The sequence below is a fragment of the Pongo abelii genome, chromosome 8 (genome assembly GCF_028885655.2).
Source record: "Pongo abelii isolate AG06213 chromosome 8, NHGRI_mPonAbe1-v2.0_pri, whole genome shotgun sequence".
In the NCBI taxonomy this organism is placed as follows: domain Eukaryota; kingdom Metazoa; phylum Chordata; class Mammalia; order Primates; family Hominidae; genus Pongo; species Pongo abelii.
Window position 1 is genome coordinate 37,708,447 of NC_071993.2, and position 26,967 is coordinate 37,735,413.

General features: G+C 40.1%; 1 protein-coding gene across 4 annotated transcripts in view; it reads left to right on the forward strand.

Moving 5' to 3' along the window:
- The window catches only part of LOC112135128 (zinc finger protein 37A-like), a 43,931-nt gene that overhangs the window by 12,053 nt on the left and 4,911 nt on the right, over positions 1-26,967 (forward strand). For 2 of the 4 annotated variants that reach the window (XR_008510381.2, XM_054522191.2), the window contains 3 exons: positions 15,206-15,314; positions 15,590-15,685; positions 17,697-18,309. Coding sequence is in view for 2 of the 4 variants with exons in the window: in XM_054522191.2 (XP_054378166.1) it covers positions 15,206-15,314; positions 15,590-15,681 (201 nt within the window). In the remaining 2 variants the exon portion in view is untranslated. Of the gene's footprint in view, positions 1-15,205; positions 15,315-15,589; positions 15,686-17,696; positions 18,310-26,262; positions 26,820-26,967 lie in introns of those variants that run through there. The other 2 variants (XR_008510379.2, XM_054522192.2) reach the window with 2 other exon arrangements.

The following is a 26,967-nucleotide window of genomic DNA, read 5'->3' on the forward strand; positions in this document are numbered from 1 at the left end:
CTGGGATTACAGGTGTGAGCCACCGTGCCTGGCCTTTCTTTTGCTTTTTATACAATGATGGACAGCCTTCTGGTGGTAACCATGAAATAAACACCTGTAATTATTCTTTAGTGAAAGCAAAAAGCAAGGTACTCAGCAACACTGAATTAATGAAGTTTTTTAGGGACCATGTTACTAGAGCCCATGTAAATGGCTTTCAGTTAGTCTTTTTTTTTTTTTCTGGATAAAACTTTAATCATATAGAGAATAAATTGACTATATGTCTTTAAAATAACTTTCCAAAATTCTTAGTCTTGCTTAATCTGTAGAATATTCAGTTAAGAGATTATTTTCTGGCAAATGTTTCTGCACTTAATCAAATTTTCAACCCATGCTTCATGCAGAATGGATTATTTCCTACCATTTGTTGGACTTTGGTCTGTAAACATCACCAATGATATATTTGTTTATTGCGGTAGAATATACATAACATAAAATTAACAATTTAAAGTGCACAATTCAGTGGCATTTAGCATAGTCACAATGTTGTGCCACCATCATCACTATTTAGTTCCAGAGCATTTCATCATTCCAGAAGGAAACCTATATGCTTTACAGTCACTTTCCATTCACCCCTGAGTGCACTGCCTCACAACCACTAATATACTTTCTGTCTCTATGGACTTGCCTATTCTGGATATTTTATATAAATGTAATCATACACTATGGGTTTTGCTTTTTTTTTTTGTTAAATAGAGACAGGACAGACTGGAGTGCAGTGGCTCAATCATAGCTCACTGTAGCCTTGAACTCCTGGGCTCAAGCAGTCCTCCCACCTTCGCCTCCCAAAGTGGTGGGATTACAGGAATGAGCCGCTGTGCCTAGCCAATATGTGTTTTGTATGTCCATCTTTCACCTAGTATAATGTTTTCAAAGTTCATCTGAGTTGTGGCATGTATCTGACCTCATTCCTTTTTATTGCTGAATGATCTCTTACATGGATGCACCTCATTTTGTTTATTCATCAGTTGCTGGATGTTTGGGTTGTTTATACCTAATGGCTATTGCGAATAGTACATCTATGAATATATGTATATAAATTTTTGTTTGAACACCTGTTTTCAGTTTTCTGGATATATACCTAGACGTAGAATTGCTGGATCATATATTTTGTCTTTTACTGAGGAATCACCAAACTTTTTCACAGCGCTGCATAATTTTACATTTCCACCAACAATGTTTGAGGATTACAGTTTCTCCACATCCTTGACAACACCTGTTATTGTTTATTTTTTAAATTATAGCCGTTCTAGTGTTTGTAAAGTGGTATCTCATTGTGGCTTTTATTTGCTTTTTCCTAGTGACTAATGCATTTGAGCACCTTTTCATGTGCTTCTTGGCCATTTGTATATCTCTTTTGCAGAAGTGTCTATTCAAGTCCTTTGTCCGTTTTTAAATCAGGTTTATTGTAAGAGTACTTTCGTGTACTAGATCCTTATTAGATATATGATTTTCAAATATTTCATTCTATGAGTTTTCTTTTCATTTTCTTGATAGTATCCTTTAATTCATAAAAGGTTTTAATTTTGATGAAGTCTGGTTAATGTATATTCTCTTTTGTTGCACATACTTTTGATGTCATATCTAAGAATCCATTGCCAAACCTAAGGTCATGAAGGTTTACTTCTATATTTTCTCCTAAGAGTGTTATGGTTTTAGCGCTTACATTTAGGACTTTGACCTATTTTGGATTAATTTTTGTTTATAGTGTGAGGAAGTGGTCCAACTTCACATTTATTTGCCTGTAGATATCCAGTTGTCCCAACACTAATTTTGAAAAAACTATTATTTCTCCCATTGTATTGTCTTGGCACCCCTGTTGATAATCAGTTGACCATAGATGTATGGGTTTCTTTTTGGACTCTTAATTCCATTCAGTTGATCTATATATCTGTCTTTGTGCCAGTTCCATACTGTTTTGTTTACTGTAGCTTTGTAGCAGTCTTGAAGCCAGAAAGTGTAAGTCCTGATTTGTTTATCTTCGTCAAAATTGTTTTGGCTCTTCAGGGTCTCTTGCAGTTCCATGAGTTTGACGGTCATGTCTGTTTTTGCAAAAAAGGTTATTCGATTTTGTATTGAATCTGTAGAACACTTTGGGAAGTATTGCCTTCTTAACCATATTAAGTATTCTATTCATGAACGAGGAATATCTTTCCCTTTATTTAGGTCTTTAATTTCTTTCAGCAAAAGTTTTATGGTTTTCAGTGTATAAGTCTTAGACCTCCTTGGTTAAATCTATTCCTAAGTATTATTTTGATGCTACTGTAGTTAGAAATTTTTTTAACTATAAATTGTTTTTAAAATTTACTTCTTGGATTCTAATTGCTATAGAAAAACGGCTAGTTTTTCTGTGTTAATCTTGGTCTTACAACTTATTGAATTTCTTTTTTTTCTTTTTTTCTTTTTTTTTTTTTTCTTTGAGATGGACTCTTGCTCTTTCACCAGGCTGGAGTGCAGTGGTGCAATCTCGGCTCACTGCAACCTCCACCTCCTGGGTTCAAGTGATTCTCCTGCCTCAGCCTCTGGAGTAGCTGGAACTATAGGCATGCACCACCACGCCCAGCTAATTTTTGTATTTTTAGTAGAGACAGGGTTTCACCATGTTGGTCGGGATGGTCTCAATCTCTTGACCTCGTGATCTGCCCGCCTCAGCCTCCCAATGTGCTGGGATTACGGGCATGAGCCACCACGCCCGGCCTTGAATTTCTTTATTAGCTCTAATGGTTTCTTTGTGGATTCTCAAGGATTTTCTGTTCATAAGAACATGTCATCTACAAGTAGAGATAGTTTTACCGCTTAACAGAGGTGAAAGATTAGGGCCTTCTCAGGTCTTTTCTGAACATGGGCCTTGTCCTAGATTGCTGTGTCATCATCTGGATTCCCAGGAGTATATGGAAGCTTTTCCAAAGCCCAAAAGCATCTCACTCTTCCTCCCAGGCTTATTTTTATGTATCTGTTGTTCACCCCAACTAATATCCTTTGCCCCAAAGGCCACAGCTGGTTCATTTACCTTTAAATGATTTCAATAGGTGCCTGCCACATTGTCATTTCTCTGTCTGAGAGTTCTTAGCACTGTGTGTTACTCTTTCGGCCACCACCAGACAGAGCAAAACAGACAACCCCAATTGTTTGAGAACCAGCTCTATTCTGCTCCTTCAAGCACTGGGAACTCATACCAGGAATACGGGATTTCATCTTAAGGACTGTTACTGAGTCAGTGTTATGGGTTGAATTGTGCCTCCTGCAAATTTCACTCATTGTAGTCTCCACCTACAGTACCTCAGAACATTGCCTTATTTGGAGATAGATTATTTACAGAGATAATAAAGTTAAAGTGAAGTCATGAGGGTGGGCCCTCATCTAATATGACTGGTGTATTAATTAGTCCGTTCTTGCACTGGTATAAAGAAACACCTGAAACTGGGTAATTTATAAAGAAAAGAGGTTTAATTGGCTCATGGTTCTGCAGGTTGTATGGGTAGCATGACTGGGGAGACTGCAGGAAACTTACAACCATGGAAGAAGGCAAAGAGGAAAGAGGCACATCTTGCATGGCCAGGGCAGGAGGAAGACAGTGAAGGGAGAGGTGCTACACACTTTTAAAAACAGCCAGATCTTGTGAGAACTCGCTATCATGAGAACAGCAAGTGGGAAATCTGCCTTCATGATCCAGTCATCTCCCACCAGCCCCTTCTTTCAACATTTGAGATTACGGTTTGACATGAGATTTGGGCGGGGACACAAATTCAAACCATATCAATTGGTGTCCTTTTAAAAGGGAAATTTGGACACAGAGAGACGTACAGAAGGAAGACCATGTGAAGACATGGGGAAGGTGGCTGTTTACCAGCCAAGGAGAGAATCCTAGAACAGAACCTTCCTTCAGAGTTTTCAGAAGGAAGTAGCCCTCCTGACACCTTGACTTTGGACTTCTAGCATCCAGACTGTGAGAAAATACATTTCTGTCATTCAAACTGCCTGATTTCTGGTACTTTATTATGACAGCGCTAGCAAACTCATACAGCTTGTGAGGGGGATGGGGCAAAGGTGAGTTAAAACAACATAGATCTTTCCTACCAGGTTTTACCTGCCATTCTCCTGATTAAGATTTGCTTAGTTGCTGTAAACCTTTGTCTGTATTCCAGAATTCTAATAAAGCTACTCTGACTTTTTTTCCCCGTATTTCTGTGGAGGGATGGACCGTGGGTGTTCCCCTCTCTGCCATTTTCCCAGACTGGGGTCTGTCACCAGTATTTTGCAGGTTTTGAGTTAGTTGACCTTTCTGCAGCACCTGACCCTACTGCCTGTTTTCTACACAGCCTGTGCTGCTGGTTCCTGTGGCACCACACCACCCTCTTCTCTTACCTTCCTTCTAATGACATCTCATTCAAGGAATCTTTTCAACCTCATGGTAAATAACATATCCCCCATGTATTGGTTTCCTGTTTCTGAATGTAACAATTATCACAAATGTAGTAGCATAAACCACACGTTTATTATCTTAGAGCTCTGGAAATCAGGAGTCTGCAATTAGTCTTATATGGCTAAAATCAAGGTGGTGGTGGGACTGGTACCTTCTGGAGGCTGTGAAGGGAGAATCTGTTTTCTTGCTTATTTCAGGTTATCACAGCCCCTTCCATTTTCAAAGCATGTGATGACTTCAGTCAGCCTTTGTCTGAAAAATGCCTTGTCATCTGTAGTCAGATGTCCCTCTGACTCCATAAAGACACGTGATTACATTTATGGCCAACCTGGATAATCCAGGACAGTCTCCCCTTTTCAAGTTTCATAATCACATCTGCAAAGTCCTTTTTGCCATTTATGGTCATAGTCACAGGTTCCAGGGATTAGGACGTGGATATCTGTGGGGTCATTGTTCAGCCCACCACATCTGGGTGTTGATCCTTGACTCCCTGTTCCATCCTATTTACATACATGCATTGGCTTCTTACTTTCTTTGTATAAGTACATGGAGATGTATGTTTGTATCATGGAAGAGTATATATTTTTGTTTATTATGTTTTTTAGAATTATATAGCCCATCTCATTTGGTATATATGTTACTGCAGCTTGTAAAAAAAATTAATATTGCACTGAAGATCTATCCAAGTTGATTAGTTTATTCCTTTTTATTCCATATATTCTGAGACCATACTGCATTTATCCATTTTTTCATTGAAAGACATTTAGGTCATTTCTGTTTTTCTTTATTGTGTGTAATACTTCAGTAAACATCCTTTACTTTGTCTGCATAAAGAGAAAGGATTTCCAGGCTGGGCACAGTGGCTCACGCCTGTAATCCCAGCACTTCGAGAGGCCAAAGTGGGAGGATTGCTTGAGCCCAGGAGTCTTTGACCAGCCTGGGTAACATAGGGAGACCTTGTCTCTACAAAAAAAAATTTTAATTACCTGGGCATGGTGGTGCATGCTTCTAGTCCCAGCTAATAAGGAGTCTGAGGCAAGAGGACTGCTTGAGCCCAGGAGTTCAAGGCTGCGGTGAGTTATGATTGAGCCACTGCACTCCAGCCTGGGCAACAGAGCGAGATTTCCAGAGTTACCTGGTGCTACTAGTTTGTCTACCAAGTTACCATGCCACAGCCGTTTATGAGAGTACCATTTTCTTTTTTTTTTTTTTGAGATGGAGTCTCGCTCTGTCGCCCAGGCTGGAGTGCAGTGGCGCAATCTCCGCTCACTGCAAGCTCTTCCTCCTGGGTTCATGCCATTCTCCTACCTCAGCCTCCCTAGTAGCTGGGATTACAAGCGCCCGTCACCACGCCCGGCTAATTTTTTGTATTTTTAGTAAAGACGGGGTTTCACCATGTTTGCCAGGATGGTCTCGATCTCCTGACCTTGTGATCTGCCCACCTCGGCCTCCTAAAGTGCTGGGATTACAGGCGTGAGCCACTGCGCCTGGCCGAGAGTACCATTTTCTTTGTCTTCTTCCTAGCAGTTAATATAGCCATATTTTAAAATTATGGCCAATCTGGTGGATAAAGAAAACCTCACTGTTTTGATTTCAATTTCTCTGATTGTGGGGTTGAGTCTTTCAGTTTTCTTTTCTTCATATACCTTACGTACTTTTCTATTGATTTTGTTCTATATTTTTTACTAATTTATAAATTTGAAATCCTTTATAGTAATCTTTGTGTTATTTTTCTTTTTTTATGAGACAGAGTTTCGCTCTTATTGCCCAGGCTGGAGTGCAATAGGTAAATCTCTGCTCACTGCAACCTCTGCCTCCCTGGTTCAAGCAATTCTCCTGCCTCAGCCTCCCGAGTAGCTGGGATTACAGGCATGTGCCACCATGCCCGGCTAATTTTGTATTTTTAGTAGAGATGGGGTTTCTCCATGTTGGTCAGGCTGGTCTCGAACTCCTGACCTCAGGTGATCTGCCTGCCTCTGCCTCTGAAAGTGCTGGAGTTACAGGCGTGAGCCACTGTGCCCGGCTTATTATTATTATTATTATTATTATTATTTGAGGTGGAGTCTCACTCTGTCACCCAGCCTGGAGTGCAGTGGCACCATCTTGGCTCACAGCAACCTCCGCCTCCTGAGTTCAAGCAATTCTGCTGCCTCAGCCTCCTGAGTAGCTGGGATTACAGGTGCCTGCTACCATGCCCTGCTAATTTTTTTTTCCCCCAAGATGGAGTTTCACTCTTGTTGCCCAGGCTTGAGTACAATGGTGCTGTCTCGACTCACTGCAACCTCTGCCTCCTGGGTTCTGGCAATTGTCCTGCCTCAGCTTCCCAATTAGTTGGGATTACAGGTGCCCACCACCATGCCTGGCTAATTTTAATTTTTTTTTTTTTTTTTTTTTTAAAGTAGAGGTAGGGTTTCACCATTTTGGCCAGGCTGGTTTCAAACTCCTGATCTCAAGTGATCCACCCGCCTTGGCCTCCCAAAGTGCTGGGATTACAGCCAATTTTTGTATTTTTAGAAGAGAGGGGGTTTTGCCCTGTTGGCCAGGCTGGTCTCCAACTCCTGACCTTGAGTGATCCACTCGCCTTGGCCTCCCAAAGTGCCGGGGTTATAGTTGTGTGAGCCACCGTACCTGGCCTTTTTTCTTAATTTGGAAATCTATATTCCAAAGGGCATTAACGTGATTATTTGCTTTATCCTGTAAAGCATAATATACCAAAATAACAATACCAATATTATTGTTAACAAAATATTTTTGAAACCAGTTTAAGATTTATTTTGCATTTCTTTTGTCCTTAGGGCACAGCCCCATTGTGACATACAGTTAGATTCCTTTGTTTTAAATTTAGCAGAAATAATTCTCTGAGTGGTACGGCATCAACTTTAGATATAACTAGATTTATTTGTTTCATTGCTGTTTGTTTTTAGAGTTTTTATTTTGAGAATCATTTTTTATAATTATGAAAAATATTTAAATGTTTCCAAAGACAAATCTGTAAAGCAAAGTATATTCAGAGATCAATCTGGGATTCATCCCTTTCCCTCCATCTGGTTCCTTGTTCCTTTCCTCACCTTATGAAGAATGATTTATTTTGTTTTATGACTTATCTTTTTATTGTTATTTTTAATATAAGCAGATCTGTATGTGGATACACATATTTTCCTTTTGTATATAAAAGCTGCCACATTATACTTGATTTTCCCAGACTTCCTTTGGTCATATAATAGAACCTGGAGTTCACTCTGCAGTGGGATATGCAGGTCTTCCTCAGGTCTTGTTTCAGTCGCTTAGCACTCTGTAGTGTGAGTGTATGACATACATTCAACCAGTTGTTTGCTAATCAACATTTGGGTTGTTTCCAGTCTTTTGCAATATAAATACTGCTTTAGCTTTGTGCCTACGTCTTTTCATTTTTTTTTTTTTTTTTTTTTTTTTTTTTGTGGAGACGGAGTCTTGCTCTGTTTCCCAGGCTGGAGTACAATGGCATGATCTCGGCTCGCTGTAACCTCCACCTCCTGGGTTCAAGAGATTCTCCCTGTCTCAGCCCCCTGAGCAGCTGGCATTACAGGTGCCCACCACGTCTGGCTAACTTTTTTTTGTATTTTTAGTAGAGACGGGGTTTCACCATATTAGTTAGGCTGGTCTTGAACTCCTGACCTCAGGTGATCCGCCCGCCTCGGCCTCCCAAAGTGCTAGGATTACAGGTGTGAGCAGCCGCGCCTGGCCCCATCTTTTCAATTTTTGGCTAATGTGTCTTTGTGGTAGATTCTTAGAAGTAGGATTTCTAGGTCCAGTGGTAAATTCATACATATATAATGTAACTGAATACTGCCATATTTCACTTCATAGTGGCTGCTTATTTTGTATTCTCACAAGCAGGTTATGAGTATGCTTTTATGCCTGTAGCAAACCAAACTAAGTGTATGTGTTATTCTTTTGGGTTTCTGCCAGTCTGATAGGAGTGAATGGTTCAATGCAATTTTTACTTTTTATTTTTTTTTTTAAACTTTAAAGGGTAATCTTTTTTTTTGTTTTTTTGTTTTTTTTTTGAGATGGAGTCTTGTTGTGTCACCCAGGCTGGAGTGCGGTGGCACGATCTTGGCTCACTGCAACCTCTGCCTCCCGGGTTCAAGTGATTCTCCTGCCTCAGCCTCCCAAGTAGCTGGGATTACAGGCATCTGCTATCACCCCCGGCTAATTTCTGTATATTTATTTATTTATTTTTAAGACAGAGTCTCACTGTGTCACCCAGGCTGGAGTGCAGTGGCACGATTTCAGCTCACTGCAACCTCTACCTCCCAGGTTCAAGTGATTCTCCTGCCTCAGCCTGGTGAGTAGCTGGGACTACAGGCGCCTGTCACCATGCCCGGCTAATTTTTTTTGTATTTTTAGTAGAGATGGGGTTTCACTATGTTGGCCAGGATGGTCTTGAACTCCTGACTTCATGATCCGCCCACCTTGGCCTCCCAAAGTGCTGGGATTGCAGGCATGAGCCACTGTGCCCAGCCAATTTTTGTATGTTTAATAGAGACAGGGTTTCGCCATGTTGACCAGGCTGGTCTTGAACTCTTTACCTCAGGTGATCCGCCTGTCTCGACCTCCCAAAGCACTGGTATTACAGGTGTGAGCCACCGCGCCCGGCCTTTCCTTCTGTATTTCTAGGAACGCTTTGCCTTTTCTTTGTCACTTAAGTTACAGATACTTATTCCCAGTTTGTCCTTTTTAAAGGACAATAAACACCAGTTTACCTAGATTCAACAGTTTTAAGTATTCTTCCACATGCTCTCTCTCTGTCTTTATCTATATGTAATTTTTCCAGGCCAGACACAGTGACTCATGCCTACAATCCCAACACTTTGTGGGGCAAAGGTGGGAGGATTGCTTGAGCCCAGGAGTACAAGACCACCCTGAATAACATAATGGGACCCCACGTTACAAAAAATTTTTAAAAATTAGCTGGACATGGCGGTGTGCACCTTTAGTCCCAGCTACTCAAGAAGCTGAGGCAGAAGGATCACTTGAACCTGGGAGGTCAAGGCTGCAGTGAGCTATCTATGATCGTGCTACTGCACTCCAGTGTGAGTGACAGAATGAGCTACCATCTCAAAAAACAAAACAAAATTTCCATTTTCCCCAATAATGTCCTCTGTAGCTTTGCTGGGCCCAAGAGCCAATCAAAGATGATTTTTTTTATTCCTTCATAATAATGGACATTTAAAATAAGTCCTGGTCAGGAGTCTTGTTGAACAGTTATTCTTGAATTTAACTGCTCTTTAGAATAATTTGAAGCTCTTTAAATATTCCTATACCCAGGTGATATGCAACCATGCTTAGAAGCACTGTTGTAGAATGTCTGCACATCTGTATTTGACGGATTTGTTTTTCCTCACAATTAGATTCAGATTATACATTTTTCTTTTTTGCTTTTTTTTTTTTTTTTCTTGAGAATGAGTCTAGCTCTGTCGCCCAGGCTGGAGTGCAGTGGCACGATCTCGGCTCACTGCAAACTCCACCTCCCGAGTTCAAGTGATTCTTGTGCCTCAGCCTCCCAAATAGCTGGGGTTACGGGCGCCTACCACCATGCCTAGCTAATTTTTGTATTTTTAGTAGAGACAGGGTTTCACTATGTTGGCCAGGCTGGCCTCGAATTCCTTACCTCGTGATCCGCCCGCCTCGGCCTCCCAAAATGCTGGGATTACAACCGTGAGCCACCACACCCAGCCTATACATTTGTCTTATGCCAGTTTATTATGTACTTTTTATATAATCTCTTTGTACCACTATTTGTAATGGTACCAAATATCTCCATTTGAAAAGCAGCCTTTCTTTTCCTTTTTTTAAACTAATAATCTTTGGCTGGAATATGGAGACTATGTGAACATCCTGTTCCCAATAATCTTTCCCAATGGTTGACTATTTAGGGTGAGTACTTTTAGCATGTTTATTGGCCATGTTAGTGTTGTCTTTTGTGAAATGACTGTTCAGATCTTTTCCCCCATTTTTCTATTAGGCCATCTTGCTTGTATTGATTTTAGAAGGTATTTTATATATTCTGGGTATAGTCCCTTTAAAAGTTTGATATGTTGTCAATATTTTCTTCTCTCTGATTTGCATTTTTTTTGCATTAATGGTGTCTTTTGATTAATTGACATTCTTAATGTGGTCCAGTTTATTTCAGTCTTCTCCTTTATGGTTAGTGCTTTTGTATCTTGCTTTAAAAAAAACTTTGCTTTGAATATAGTTTCATGTTATGTTTTTGAAGTTCTGTTGTTTTTACTCATCACATTTTAACCTACAATTCATCTGGAATTGATTCTCACATATTGTGTGAGATTGAAGTCAAGTTTTCCCCATATTTAAACCCATTTAATCAGTATAGTTTATTGAGACTGTCCTTTTCCTCACTGCTTGGCTGTGAAACTTTTAAAAATAAATCAGGTATCCATGTTTGAAGGTCTGTTTCTATACCATACTTTTTTTCTATTGGTGTTTCAATGTATTCTTTCACCAATACCACACTGTCTTAAATTACTCTATAATAAATTCTTATATCCACTAGTGTGTTAGTTTTCTAATGCTTTGTTATAAGTTACCACAAAGTTTGCCACAAAACAACACAAATTTATTACCTCAGGTTCCATGGATCAGGAGTCTGGGAATGGGTTAGTTAGGTCCTGTGCTCAGGCATAAGGCCGCAACCGAGATATTGCCTGAGATACCTAATCTTAATGGAGGCTCAGAGTCCCCCATACACATGTGGCAGAATTCATTTCCTATAAATGAGAACCCATAATGGTTTGCTTCTTCTTAGAGGCCAGTAGGAACTTTTCTCTGATACTTTACCTTCTTTTTCTGAGACAGAGGCTCACTCTGTCACCCAGGCTGGAGTGCAGTGGTGCGATCTCTGCTCACTGCAACCTCTGCCTCCCAGGTTCAAGCGATTCCTGTGCCTCAGCCTCCTGAGTAGTTGGGATTACAGGCGCACGCCACCATGCCCAGCTAATTTTTGTATTTTTAGTAGAGATAGGGTTTCGCCATGTTGGCCAGGCTGGTCTTGAATCCCTGACCTCGTGATCTGCCCGCCTTGGCCTCCCAAAGTGCTGGGATTACAAGTGTGAGCCACCGTGCCCGGCCACTTTACCTTCTTTTTAAAGACTCACCTGATTGGGTAAGGCCCACCAAGACAATCTTTCTTTTGATCAACTCAAAATAAACTGATTAAGGTATCTTAATTATAACTGCAAAATCCATTTGCCATATAATGTAATATAATCTTTACTGGAGCCACAAATTCTCACACTAACAGGAGGAGATTATATAACGATGTAAGTCATTGAGGCTTATGTTAGAATTCTGACAACCACAATTAGTGTGAGTTCACACATTTTTTTGTTCTTCTCTAAGACTGCCTTGGCCATTCTTGGTGGTTTAAAAAAATTTTTTTTTTTTGGTTTTAAAAATGTTGCCTCCATTTTTATTTATTTATTTATTTTTTTCAGACACAGTCTAGCTCTCTCACCCAGGCTGGAGTGCAGTGGCACAGCCTTAGCTCACTGCAGCCTCCACCTCCCAGGTTCAAGTGATTCTCCTGTCCCGGCCTCCCAGATTTGCTGGGATTAACAGGTGTAAGCCACCACTCCTGGCCTTTTGCCTTCATTTTATGATGATGGGAACATTCTTGGTTCTTTGAATTTTTTTTTTTTTCTTTTTGAGACCTGTCGCCAGGTTGGAGTGCAGTGGCATGATCTCAGCTCACTGCAGCCTCTGCCTCCGGGGTTCAAGCGATTCTGCCTCAGCCTCCCGAGTAGCTGGGACTACAGGTGCACGCCACCATGCCCAGCTAATTTTTGTATTTTTGGTAGAGATGGGGTTTCACCACGTTGGCCAGGCTGGTCTCGAACTCCTGACCTTGTGATCTGCCTGGCTTGGCCTCCCAAAGTGCTGGGATTGCAGGCGTGAGCCACCGCACCGAGCTGGTTCTTTGAATTTCTATATATAAGCTTGAGAAGCAACTTGTCAGTTTCCACAAAAATATTTGCTAAGCTTTTGATTGGGATTACCTAGAATTTATAGGCCAATTTAAGGAGAATTGAGAACTTTGTAATATTGAGTTGTCCAATCCATGACTATAATTAGTTCCTTTATTTTTAAAGATATTCTGTTTTTTTAAAGATAGTCTTTTGTTTTTCTCGAGAATGCTTTATAATTTTCTGTGTAATTGTCTTAAAAATGATTTGCTAGATTTATTCTGAGGTATTTCTTTTTTTTTTTTTTTCCAAGATGTAGTCTCGCTCTGTCACCCAGGCTGGAGTGCAGTGGCGTGATCTCGGCTCACTGCAAACTCTGCCTCCCAGGTTCACACCATTCTCCCACCTCAGCCTCCCGAGTAGCTGGGACTACAGGTGCCTGCCACCACGCCCGGCTAATTTTTGGCATTTTTAGTAGAGACGGGGTTTCACCGTGTTAGCTGGGATGGTTTCGATCTCCTGACCTCATGATCCGCCTGCCTCGGCCTCCCAAAGTGCTGGGATTACAGGCATGAGCCCCCGTGCCTGGCTGGTATTTCATGTTTTTGATGGCACTGTAGGTGGTACTTTGAAACAATTAGTTGCTGGTATATAGAAATCCACTTGATTTTTTTTTTTTTTTTTTTTTGAGCTGGAGTTTTGCTCTTATTGCCCAGGCTGGAATGCAATGGCACGATCTTGGCTCACCACAACCTCCGCCTCCCACTTTCAAGCGATTCTCCTGCCTCAGCCTCTCAAGTAGCTGAGATTACAGGCATGTGCCACCACGTTCAGCTAATTTTGTATTTTTAGTAGAGATGGGGTTTCTCCATGTTGGTCAGGCTGGTCTCGAACTCCTGATCTCAGGTGATCCACCCACTCAGCCACCCAATGTGCTGGGATTACAGGAGTGAACTACCATGCCCAGCCGAAATCCGCTTGATTTTATTTATTTATTTTTTGAGACAGAGTCTCGCTGTGTCATCTGGGCTGGAGTGCAGTGGCGCAATCTCGGCTCACTGCAACCTCCGCCTCCTGAGTTCAAGCGATTCTCCTCCCTCAGCCTCCCAAGTAGCTGGGACCACAGGCTCATGCGACCAAGTCCAGCTAATTTTTTGTATTTTTAGTAGAGATGGGGTTTCACTGTGTTAGCCAGGGTGGTCTCCATCTCCTGACCTCATGATCCACCCTCCTGGGCCTCCCAAAGTGCTGGGATTACAGGCGTGAGCCACTGTGCCCGGCCTCCACTTGATTTTTATACATTGATCTTGTATCCAAAAGCTTACTGAATTCACTTCTTACTTACAATAATTTGTAGCTTCTCTTGCATGTTCTTCATGCAGAATTATGACATCTGCAGATACTGATAGCTTTATTTATTCTCTTCTAATTCTTATAACTTTTTATATCTTTTCTTGCCTTATTCCACTCACTTTTACACTCTGACCTATTTTTTTCCTCTATTTTCCAGTTCTCAGTGTATGCCATGAACATTTACCAGCTGTTTGTGCTGCTAACCTGGGAATGGTACTTCTTTCTCTCTCTGCTGGTTTGTGTCTACTTATTGGCTTCCTACTACCCACAGCAGTCAGTCATCTCTGAGCTAGATGAGACAGTCCATTGGATTAAAGAAGAAAATATTCAAATGCCTACCTACATATATTATAATCTAAGAAAAAGAGTGAAATTTAATACGTAGATTGGCAATATAAGTTTATAATTTATAAATTAACAAAAAGGTTACACAGGATAGGGCCAGGAGCGATGGCTCATGCCTGTAATCCCAGCACTTTGGGAGGCCAAGGCGGGCGGATCACCTGAGGTTGCGAGTTCGAGACCAGCCTGACCAACATGGAGAAACCCCGTCTCTACTAAAAATACAAACTTAGCTGGGCGTGGTGGCACATGCCTGTAATCCCAGCTACTCAGGAGGCTGAGGCAGGAGAATTGCTTGAACCCAGGAGACAGAGGTTGCGGTGAGCCGAGATTGCGCCATTGCACTCCAGCCTGGGCAACAAAAACGAAACTCCATCTTAAAAAAAAAAAAAAAAAAAGGTTACCCAGGATTGAAAAATATCCAAATATTTTGGATACCCCTAATTCTATAGGAACAAGTCCAAAATTACTCAATGATGTTCCCTGAATACCTCTATAGCTCTTTATCTTATCAGAGTCCCAAACAATACTATTCTATGTGCTTATTGTTACTCCTTTAACTACATTATGATAGCTGTATCCATTCTTATGCTATTGCCTGGGTTCATGAATAACACTCTAGTTGTTTAAGAATTCAAATCTTCACCTCCTCAGTGAAACCCAACCAAATAGCAGGAATAGAACTTTTCTCCCCCTTTGTAAGCTTAGATAACTTTTTACATCTTTTCACTATAGTACCTGCAACATCTTATTGTAGTTATGTGATTATATGTTTGCCTGTGCTTATCAGACTGTATTTTCCTTGAGAACAGTAATATTGTTTTAGTTGTCTTCATATTCCGCCCAAGTAGGAGAATTCTTTGTGACACATAGGCACATGGTGGGACACCAATTACTTATCATGGCGGTGGGGTATAACTATTATGATTTCTTTTTTCCAACCAAGTACAGTGCAAAAGTAGACATCCTATAACACATTTTCGGATTATCTGTGAATAGTGAACATTATAATAATCCTCTTACGGCGTTTATGTCTTTAAATTTTGATTGCTTAAATTTGAATGGAATGTACTTGTCATTTGAGGATGTGACTGTGGGCTTCACCCAGGAGGAGTGGCAGCATCTGGACCCTGCTCAGACGACCCTGTACAGGGATGTGATGCTAGAGAACTACAGCCACCTCGTCTCAGTGGGTAGGTAGGAACTGTTTTTCATGTAGACTCCTAGTGTGTACATATTTTCTTGGTTGCTGGAACTTGTGGAAGTTTTGTTGAGGTTAATTAAACTAAACTTGATATTCAGGGTATTAAGCAGAAGAACTGTTTGGGGTGCTGTAAAGAATGTTATTGTTTTCTTACTTTTCCCACACATGGTTGAAATTGGCTTTTGAAGTTTCATTTTCTCCCTCTTTCAGAGGCCCTAAAGTCCATTATCCTCACCTAGTTTCCATGTCATTTCTCGTTCACAGGATATTGCGTCCCTAAACCAGAAGTGATCTTCAAATTGGAACAAGGAGAGCAGCCATGGATATTAGAGGAAGAGCCCCCAGGCCAGAGATAACCAGGTGAATTGGCATGTATTAAGCAGAACGATGCCAGTGACATGGTATGAATTCTTTTAATTCTCAAGAATTTGCATGGCCAGGCACAGTGACTCAATGCCTGTAATCCCAGCACTTTGGGAGGCCAAGATGGACAGATCACCTGAGGTCAGAGTTTGAGACCAGCCTGGCCAACATGGTGAAACCCCATGTCTACAAAAATACAAAAATTAACCGGGCATGATGGCAGGTGCCTGTAATCCCAGCTACTTGGGAGGCGGAGGCAGGAGAATCACTTGAACCAGGAAGGTGAAGGTTGCAGTGACCTGAGATTGCACCCCTGTGTTCCAGCTTGGGCGACAAAGCGAGACTCTGTCTCAAAAAAAAAAAAAAAAAAAAGAGTTTGCTCATATGTTCATTCCTACTGTGTGTCACTCAAGTTTTAGGTGCTGGAAATAGAGTAGTGAACTGAGTTTTATCCATGACCTCATGGAGCTTACCTTCTGATTGGGAGAAAAAGATAAGGATCAAAAATGGCAACACTACCACACATGCACAGATATGCCAAGTGGTTATGTAAAATAGTAAGGAAATTAAAGAAAGTTAAGAATGATGGAGTGTTAAACTTTAGAAAGTTGGGCTTTTGGATGCTATGAACTTGAATGATATGAGGGTGGGAGTTGGGAGTAGTCTTGATAGCAGGGAAAGCATCAAGTGCAGGGCACTGAGGCAGGAGTGCACCTGTGGTCTTTGAGGACACACAAATATCAGTGTGGATTGAAAAGAATGAATGACGCAAGAGTGGTATGAGTTGATGTTGGAGAGGTAATGGGAGCCCAAATTATGTGGGGCCATATGGCCATGGTAAGGACTATGATTTTATTTTGAGTAAAATGAGAAGCTATTGACCCAATAAGGAACATTTGCTGATTTGTCTTTTAAATGAATATCTCTGGCTGGTAAGCAAAGAAAATACTATTGGGGACAGAGGGATGAAAGCAGGAACATGAGTCAGGAGAGTATTTCAGTCTGCAAAAAGGCAATAGTAGCTTACACTTTGGAGTGGTGGTGATTATTAAAAGTGAATAGTAGCTTACACTTTGGAGTGGTGGTGATTATTAAAAGTGATTGGCTTTTGGCTGGGCACAGTGGCTAACGCCTGTAATCCCAGCACTTTGGGAGGCTGAGGTGGGCAGATCACCTGAGGTCAGGAGTTCAAGACCAGCCTGGCTAACATGGTGAAACCCCGTCTCTACTAAAAATACAAAAATTAGCCAGGTGTGGTGGCATGTGCCTGTAATCCCAGCCACCCAGGAGGCTGTGGCAGGAGAATTGCTGGAACCCGGAGGGCAGAGGCTGAGGTGAGCTGAGATTGCGCCACTGCACTCCAGCCTAGGTGACAGAGCAAGACTCTGTCTCAAAAAAAAAATTAAAAAGTGGTTGGCTTTTCAATATGTTTTGAATGTGGGACCTGTAACATTTGCTATTGGGTGGGATATGGAACATGAAAGAAAGAAAGGAGTCAAGAGTGACTACAAAGATTTCACCCAGAGCAGTTGGATAAGTGGATACCAGTTGGGGGATATTGAGGAGAAACAGTTTTGGAGGGATTGTTACGTGTTTAGTTTGCACACATAAAGATTCAGGTGATTATAAAATATCCAGGTTTACATGGCAAATAAGCATTTGGGCATATAAGCAGGTAGTTTGGGACAAGTCCAAGAGGAAGATATTTATTTGGAAATTATCAGCTTATGGCAGTAGTTAACAGTTTTTAAGTTTAGTACTTAAAGCTGATGGATTAGATAACCTCTCTTTTGGGATAGGACTGGAGGCTGTCCCCTGGGTCATTAGCTTTCAGAAGTCATGAAAGTGAGGAGACTGAGCAAAGAAGAAAGAAAAGGCAGTTTGGGGATGAGTAGAAAACAAAGAATGTAGTGTCCTGCAGCCAAGTGAAGACAGTGTTTCACGGAGAAAGTGGGCTTCTCTGAAGCAGGATGTGTAAAGTCAGCATTTTCTCTGTCTCTGTCTACAGATCATCCAGAAGCAATAAGGAAAAAGAGCAACACAAACTTTATCTCATGACAATAGAGGATATCTGAAACCCCAAATCAATACAAGTGGAAATGCTGTCAGAATCACTGAAAAATTAAGGAGGGCTATATGTACCAGCAGATGAAAAGAAATAAAAACATTTCTGGTGCTTGAAGGAACTGGTAATATACTTGAGAGAGACAAAGTACATACTCTGAGGTGCAAAGCTTAAATCTCTCTTGGAATAACATCAGTGCTGTGCACAGGACAGCTGGAGCTCCTTTGAATGCAGTTTGGTTCTGTGAAGCTGATGTAGGGTTACGTATGGAAACAGACACACAAGTCATATTTTTCTGTGACAATGCAAAAAATGAGACTTTCCATTTTAGAAAAAAATGTTACAGACACCTGTATGTGGGGAAATAAACTTACATGCTATCTTAGCTTGTATTCCTACAAACAATTTGAAATAAAAATTTACTCAATAACTATTGGTCAGGATGGGCAGACCTACTACAGAAGTGAGGAAATGGGGAGTAAGGCTGGTTAGGATGAAGAGAAAGTACAAGAGGGTGATAACAGAGCAAGCCATTACTAAGGCTACTCTGGCAAGAAAGGAGTGACAATCTGGGTTGATGCATAAACTGAGTTTGGTGTATGTGCAAAACACTTGTTCATAAGAAGCTCTCTTGTTAGGTTCAGACACGGCTCTGTTCCCTTTACCTAGTAAAACTGATGCAGTATAAAAGCTCATGTCCTTTGAAGCTGAGTAATCCAAAAGGAACCAGCATAAAATGCCCCACAAAACTACTGTAAGAATAAAGAGGTGAAAAAGATTAGAAAAAAAAGTAGGTGATGAAATGTCACCTGATCAAAGTGGACATAAAGTAGATAAATAATTGGGCCAAATAATAAACCATGAATTTCAAAAACGACTAATTGAATTGATTACCTGCATGATATGAGAGTTCAAGAAGGATGTTAAGGCAACAGTATAATGTTTTAATTCATTTAATAAAATGCATTCTGGGATGTCAGGCTGAGAAAAGAATTGGAAGAGAAAATAAGAATCACCGTAAAGAAAGCAAATTGGGGCCAGGGACAGTGGCTCACACCTGTAATCCCCGCACTTTGGGAGGCCAAGGCCAGTGGATCACTTGAGGTCAGGAGTTTGAGACCAGCCTGGCCAACATAGTGAAACCCCATCTCTACTAAAAATACAAAAAATTAGCCAGGAATGGTGGCACACCTGTAATCCCAGTTACTTAGGAGGCTGAGGCAGGAGAATAGCTTGAACCCAGCAGGCAGAGGCTGCAGTAAGTCAAGATCACACCACTGCACTCTAGCCTGGGCAACAGAATGAAACTCCATCTCAAAAAAAAAATATAAATAAAAGCAAATAGGAGGATTCCCAAAGAATAGGCATTGCTGAAATGTACATTAGAAATAAATGTGGAAAGCCTTTCAAGCAAGAAGAAACTGAAGTAAATAAAAGGTGAATATAGCATAAAGAAGATAGTATAAAAGATATTTCACATATATGCTATTACATACAGTTCATTCCCCAAAGTAGAAAATGAAATAAATAGAACCAATATTGAAAATATTCCAAGAACACTTTTTGGGGAAAAGAAGATACAATTGAATCTACATAAAAAGACAAACCATCCCTCAGGAAGGCAGACCAACAATGATCAACATCGTGATATATTCCTAATAATATTACTAGCTTTCAAAGATAAAGAATCATTTTGACAGCCAGTCAATATAAGAAAAAAGTCCAGCTGATCTCAGCTTTTTCCATAACAAAATTTGCTAAACAAAATTGATAAAAGTCTGCAGAGCAATTGCTACAAAATCATTAGGGTGGGTCATATTAAGAACTTTATACCAGGTTAAAGAGCAATTCTTTAACAAAAAAGAGGAAACCTTTTTTTGAATAGGCAAGAATTCTGGGCCCTTTATCCCTAAGACCTTTTATTAGAGGATGAATATCAGATAACCAAGAAGTGACACAAAAAGCATGGTAAAAATATTGGTGGTAACCTCTGAATTTAATTGAGGAACTAATTCTAAAGCAAATGTGAGAATGTGTTATTGAAAACCTGGGCGTTATAGACTGTATTTAATTTGATTAAGTGGAGGCTAAAAACAAGTGGGGAGAATGACAGTATTCTAATAAAGTGAATTATGTTAAAATGCAGTGTATACATTCCTAAGAATCACTGCTCTGTGCAAATGAGTACAATAAAAATCATAGGACTAATGGGAAAATGAGGTCAAGGTCTAACACTCAAAAACTTTCTGTGTCAGTGATACACAACAGTGAAATCTTCAGTTGCAATTTTGGATTGAATTTCTCCTTTTGATTATTTTGGTTTTTGCTTTATGAATTTTGGAGCATTATTAAGTTGTATATATTAGGATCCCTATGTCCACTTCATGAATTAACCACTTAATAATTATGTAATGTCTCTCTTTATACCTAGTAATACTCTTTGTTCTAAACGCTACTTTGATATTAATTTAGCTCTTCCAGTTGTCTTTTAATTTTATTTACCTTTTTCCATACTTTTAATCTGTTTATATTTAAAGTGAATTTCTTTTATTTTTTTTCTTGAGATGGCATCTTGCTCTGTCACCCAGGCTGGAGTGCAATGGCGCAATCTCGGTTCACTGCAACCTCCGCCTCCTGGGTTCAAGCGATTCTCCTGCCTTAGCCTCCCGAGTAGCTGGGATTACAGGCACGTGCCACCACACCTGGCTAATTTTTTGTATTTTTAGTAGAGACGAGGTTTCACCATGTTGGCCAGGCTGGTCTCAAACTCCTGACCTTGTGATCTGCCTGCTTCGGCCTCCCAGAGTGCTGGGATTACAGGCATGAGCCACTGTACCCAGCCATGAATTTCTTAAAATAGTGTGTGGTTGGATGTTGCTTTTATACCTTATGTGAAAACTTCTACTTTTTTTTTTTTTGGGGGGGCGGGGACGGTGTCTCACTCTGTTGCCTGGGCTGGAATGCAGTGGCACAATCTCAGCTCACTGCAGCTTCCGCCTCCTGGGTTCAAGCTATTTCTAGCTAAATTTTGTACTTTTAGTAGAGACAAGATTTCACCATGTTGACCAGGCTGGTCTCGAGCTCCTGACCTCAAGTGATCTGCCTGCCTCGGTCTTCCAAAGTGCTAGGATTACAGGCGTGAGCCACCGCACCCAGTCTTACTTCTGCTTCTTAATTGTGATATTTCAACCACATATATTTAATACAATTTTTTAATGTTTGGATTCATATTATTTTGCCGAGTGTTTCCTCCTTGCTCATTTGTTCTTTTTCCTTTTTTTCCTCGTTTTCTCTCATTTGGATTGATAATTTTTATTTTGTTTTATCTCCGCTGGATTCTTGTTAGTATTACAGGTTGAGCATTCCTAATCTGAAAATCTGATATCTGAAATGCTCGAAAACCCAGAACTTTTTGAGTGCCAACAGGACACCACAAGTGGAAAGTTCCACACCTTATGTGATGGGGCACAAAGTGTAGGGGCACAACACATAGTTTATTCAGTGTCCCTAAGGGAAAAAGACTCTCTCAACCCCCTTTAGCTGTGATATATCTTTGTATACATGCATAGTATATTAGTCCTCACATTGCTATATGCGTCCTCGCATTGCTATATGCATTCTCGCATTGCTATAAAGAACTACCTGAGTAATTTATAGAGAGAAGAGGTTTAATTGGCTCACAGTTCTGCAGGCTGTATGGGAAACATGACTCAGAGGCCTCAGGAAACTTACACTCATAGCGGAAGGTGAAGGGCAAACAAGCACGTCTTATGTGGCCGGAGCAGGAAGAAGAGAGAGAGGTGGGAGGTGCCACACACATTTAAACAACTGCATTTCTTGAGACCTCTGTCATGAGAACAGCACCAAAGGGTGGAAATCTGTCCCCAGGATGCAATCACCTCCCACCAGGCCCACCTCCAGCATTGGGGATTACAATCCGACATGAGATTTGGGCAGGGACACGAATCCAAACCATATCACCTAGATTCCCTCACACAAGTACTCCCTCAAAGGACAATATACAAATATTCCAAAATCTGAAAAAATAAAAAATACAAAAACACCCGGAATCCAAAACACTTCTGGTCCCAAGCATTTCAGGTAAGGGATACTCAGCCTGTACTTCTTTCTTAATTTTTGTTTTAAGTGGTTGCCCCATGATATACAATAAGCATTATCAGTTTATCACAGTCTCCTTTCAAGTGATATTATACTATTTCACATATAACCTTAGAATCTTACAACAATGTAAGATTTAAGATTTGATACAGCTCCATTCCGTCTTCCCTTTTTTTCTTTTTTGTTTTTTTGATACGGTTTTGCTCTGTTGCCCAGGCTAGAGTGCAGTCACACAATCACGGCTCAACTTCCCGGGCTCAGGTGATCCTCCCACCTCAGCCTCCTGAGTAGTTTGAACTACAGGACGTACCACCATGTCTGTCTAGTTGTTTTGTATTTTTAGTAGTGACGAGCTCTCACCATGTTGCCCAGGCTGGTTTTGAGTTCCTGGGCTAAAGTCTTCCTCCCTTTGTATGTGATACTGTAGACATATGTTTTTACTTAGAGACCCCACAATGTATCAATAGTATTTTTGCTCTATAAAGCCAGTCATCTTTTATAATGATTTAAAAGACTTTTATATTTGCCCCCCATTTTGAAAACATTTTAGGCATTTTTAATATCTTTGTGTATCTTCCTCCTTTTGTGTAAATAACTTCCTTTAGTATTTCATAAAGCAAAGCTCTGTTGGCAGTGAATTTTCTGAGCTTTTGTTTGTCTAAAAAAAACTATCTTTGTTTGTAAGATTTTTTTTCTCTGGGTATAGAATTCTAGGTTGACATTTTTTTTCTCCATACTTTAAATATTTCATTCTGTTGTCTTCTGACTTATATATTATTTCCTGCTGTAATTTAAAAATCTTTGTTTTTCTGCATTTAATATCCTGTTTTCTCTGGCTACCTTAAAGATTTTCTTTTTATCCTTGGTTTTTAGCTGTTTGGCTATGATATGTATAGATTTTGCCTTTTGTGTGTGTGTGACATTTTTCTTTCTTGCTGTTCTCTCACTTTTCACAACTGTGGTTTGATGTTTTTCATCTTTTTTCCCTGGGTCTCCTGTTACTTGTATATGTCTGTTATCCCATTGTTCTTAGATATTTTGCATTAGGAGAATTTTCCCTATGCTTCTCTGTGTCGGCTGTTAGCTATCCCTCTAAGCCTGTGTCTCCCTGCTCTTGCCCCTCTGCCAGCAATAGGCTGCTGCTCCCTGTTACTCTATGCTATGCTTGTGGTGGGGGCAAGGGTGTTCTCTGTTGTTCTAACACAGCCTTAGTCATAGGCAGGCCCTGTGTGCCTGGGCCTCAGCATGGGGGCTTTCACCGTGTACAGTCAGCCCTCTGTATCTGCAGGTGTGGCAGGGCTAACTGTGCAACTTGATCACCTGTGGATTTTGGTATCTGAGGGAAGTTCTGGAAACAATCCCCTGCAGAGCCTGAGGTACAACTGTGCCTGCTTCTTCTTCAGTGTTATGAGACCTCTACTTTTCTGTCAGTAAAGGATCCTGGGCCCAATATAGTTCTGCACTCCTGCTGTAGGGATAGAGGGCTTTTCTGCACCCTTATTCTCCTATACTCCCACACTAGGGGATCCAGACTCTAGGCCGTCACCTTAGGTTGGTAGCTTGCTTTAAGGAAAGGAAAATAATTCCTCTCAAGGATAAGCATCCCCAATATTCCCACTTACAGTTAAACAAAACATGAGCTTAAAACCAAAACCTGATGAAATAAGTCATTTGTGAGAGTAAACAGAAATAATCGAAAATATATTTTCAAACACCCATTAATTAAGACCACGGATGTATTAGTAATTATAAAACAACCATGTAAGACACATTCAGAGTAGTAAAAGAGGAAATAAAAGGAGTAAGGAAGAAGGAATGTCTATCAGCACTGATTACTGAACACTATATTTAACATTTAAAAAGAATTAAAATTGGATTGATCCTGCAATAAATTATAAAAACCATACCTTTTGCATATTTTTTAGTAAAATTCTAATAGCAAATTCAGGAAGAGAGAAAATGAACCCTAAAAGAATGCTTGAGATGGGAGTATTGGTAAATAAGTGATAGGAAATTAGGAAACATAGGTAAATCTAAATTATGTTTGTATAAAATAATAACGATAATTTATAGTGCTAAAAAAGACACAATTATATAATGAACAATAATTGCATATAAATGAGGTGGGGATAATCAAATTGTGTTTCAAAATCCTTCTGTAATTCAGAAAAGAGGTTTACGATATTAACTCACTTTGGTATGTGGCATATAATGGATATTGTATCATTACTTAACTAACTCTGAATCTTGATGAATGAGAGAGCTTGGTAAAATTTAATGGGTAGCCAACCATTGAGAAACTGGTATAGTATAACTTCCAAAGATGTAAAGAAGAAAAAATGGGAAATATCAAAAAAACAAAGTACAAAAAGAAGAAAGGTGCAGTGGATGTCATAGTAAATACAAGATACAAATATAAGATACAAACTAACAAGATACAAAATACAAGATACAAACATTTAGGAGACAACTTGATATGTTTTCAGTAATCACCATAAATTACCTGTTGAAAAACAATAAAATTGAATCTTCAAAAAATAATAATAAGCTCTTGCTATATCCGTGATACAAAGTTTTGGTCTGATGACCTTCCCCTTTCTATTTCCAGTGCCTTTGGCCACTCACGCAGTGTTTTACCTGCGGTCAGGAGTCTGGGAGGATGTTCTGATACCCTGCAAACTGGCAAGAACTGAAACTAAAATCATTACTGACAAATCATAAATCTTCATCACTTATCTTGTTACATTCTATAAGCCTGCTGTTCTCACAAATGACCCTTATAATGTTATTTTACTTTTGTCTTTCTGTCCTCCTTTCTTAATGATGTTAAGTAACTGTCTGTTATTGGGATGGGTGCGGTGGCTCACGCCTGTAGTCCCAGCACTTTGGGAGGCCGAGGTGGGTGGATCACTTGAGGTCAGGAGTTCGATACCAGCCTGGCCAACATGGTGAAACCCCATCTCTACCAAAAATATAAAAAAATTAGCCGGGTGTGGTAGCACATACCTGTAATCCCAGCTAATCAGGAGGCTGATGCAGGAGAATCACTTGAACTTGGGAGATGGAGGTTGCGGTGAGCTGAGATCATGCCACTGCACTCCAGCCTGGGTGACAGAGCAAAACTCCGTCTCAAAAAAAGGCCAGGCACAGTGGCTCACACCTGTAATCCCAGCACTTTCGGAGGCTGAGGGGGGTGGATCATCTGAGGTCGGGAGTTCAAGACCCACCTGGCCAACATGGTGAAACCCTGTCTCTACTAAAATACAAAAATTAGCTGGGCATGGTGGTGGGCGCCTGTAATCCCAGCTACTCGGGAGGCTGAGGCAGGATAATCGCTTGAACCCAGGAAGCAGAGGTTGCAGTGAGCTAAGATCGTGCCACTGCACTCCAGCATGGGTGACAAAGCCAGACTCCATCTCAAAACAAGACAAAACATATCTATTACTGTTTTACTTTTGTAAACTGTCTTCTAAATATTTTTACATTTTATATTTTCACTTTTCACTCATACCACCTGAAACACTAACCACTACAACCCCTGCCTTGTGGGTTCAAGTGGTAGAAGAACACCATTTAAAACTTGATATGTTTCATACGAATAAAACCATTCCTCTGACATTTTTCTTCTCTTTTTTCTTTTTCTTTTTTTTCTTTTTGAGACAGAGTTTTGCTCTTGTTGCCCAGGCTGGAGTGCAATGGTGTGATCTCAGCTCACCGCAGCCTCCGCCTCCTGGGTTCAAGCAATTCTCCTGTCCAGCCTCCCTAGTAGCTGGGATTACAGGCATGTGCCACCATATCCAGCTAATTTTGCATTTTTAGTAGAGACGGGGTTTCTTCATCTTGGTCAGGCTGGTCTTGAACTCCCAACCTAAGGTGATCCTCCCTCCTGGGCTTCCCAAAGTGCTAAGATTACAGGTGTGAGCCACCACGCCTGGCCTCCTCTGATATTTTTCTAGAAAACTGTTAACTACTAGTTTTTCTTGCGCCTCTCATTCTCTGCATGTCCCATTTCTAGATTAGCCATTTTTATATTTATATTATTTATTTTATATATTTTTAGTATCATTTTTATATCTAATGTTTTATGTCATTATTTGTGTCTATTCTATATTCACTGTCCTTTATGGTTATTTATAACCTCTGTGTTGTTTCGAAGTACATATTTGTAAATTGCCCATTGTGTGTTCTGAATTTCCACCCTGCTTTCCACATTATAAGGTTTCATGTTTATTTTTTTCTAGCCAAAGGGCTGGAGGAGATTAACACTTTTTGGATTACTTTATTCCAGGAAACTAAGTCAACATATATAAAAGCACATATGTATGTAAGTGTAATTTCATCACAAATATCACAAGACTCATAAGTTGTGGTTATTTTTTCTTATTTCTAGAAGTCTGCAAAGTGGATGATCAACTGGAGCACTGTCAGGAAATCCAGGACAGACGTATCTGGCAAGCTCCGTATATCAACAACAAAACACTGACTAGAGAGAGAGGTAACATAGTAGGAAAAGTGTTTGATTTCAGCATAGACCCACTTCCTTCCATAAAAATACCTTGTAAATGTGACTTATGTGGTATGAGTTTGCAATACATTTCAGATTTATTTAATAGTAAGAAAAACTATTTAAGAAAGATGCCTCATGACCTCAGTGCATATGGAAAACTGTTCCTCAATAGTAACCATGAAAAAACTCATATGGAAGAGAAACCTTATGAGTTTATTCAAAATGGAAAATGTCTCAGTCATAAGGAGGACTTCATTTCATATCTGAAAATTCAAAATTTAGAGCAATCTTTTGAATATAAGGAATGTGAAAAGGATTTCTATGGAAAGGCAGTTTTCATTACATGTAGCAAGCTTACACAGGAGAGAGTCGTTGTGTACATAATGAATATAATAAAGTGTTCTGTAATAATTCAACTCTCATGGTCCATAAAATGTCAGAAAAAAGAGAAAACTTTTATGAGTTTAATGAATATGTAAAAACCTTTGAGAAGTCCACTTTCTTGAAACATAGAGTTCATTTGGAGATGAAACACTATAAATATATTGAAAGTGTAGGAATTTTAGCAGATCAAGCTTTCCTAACACA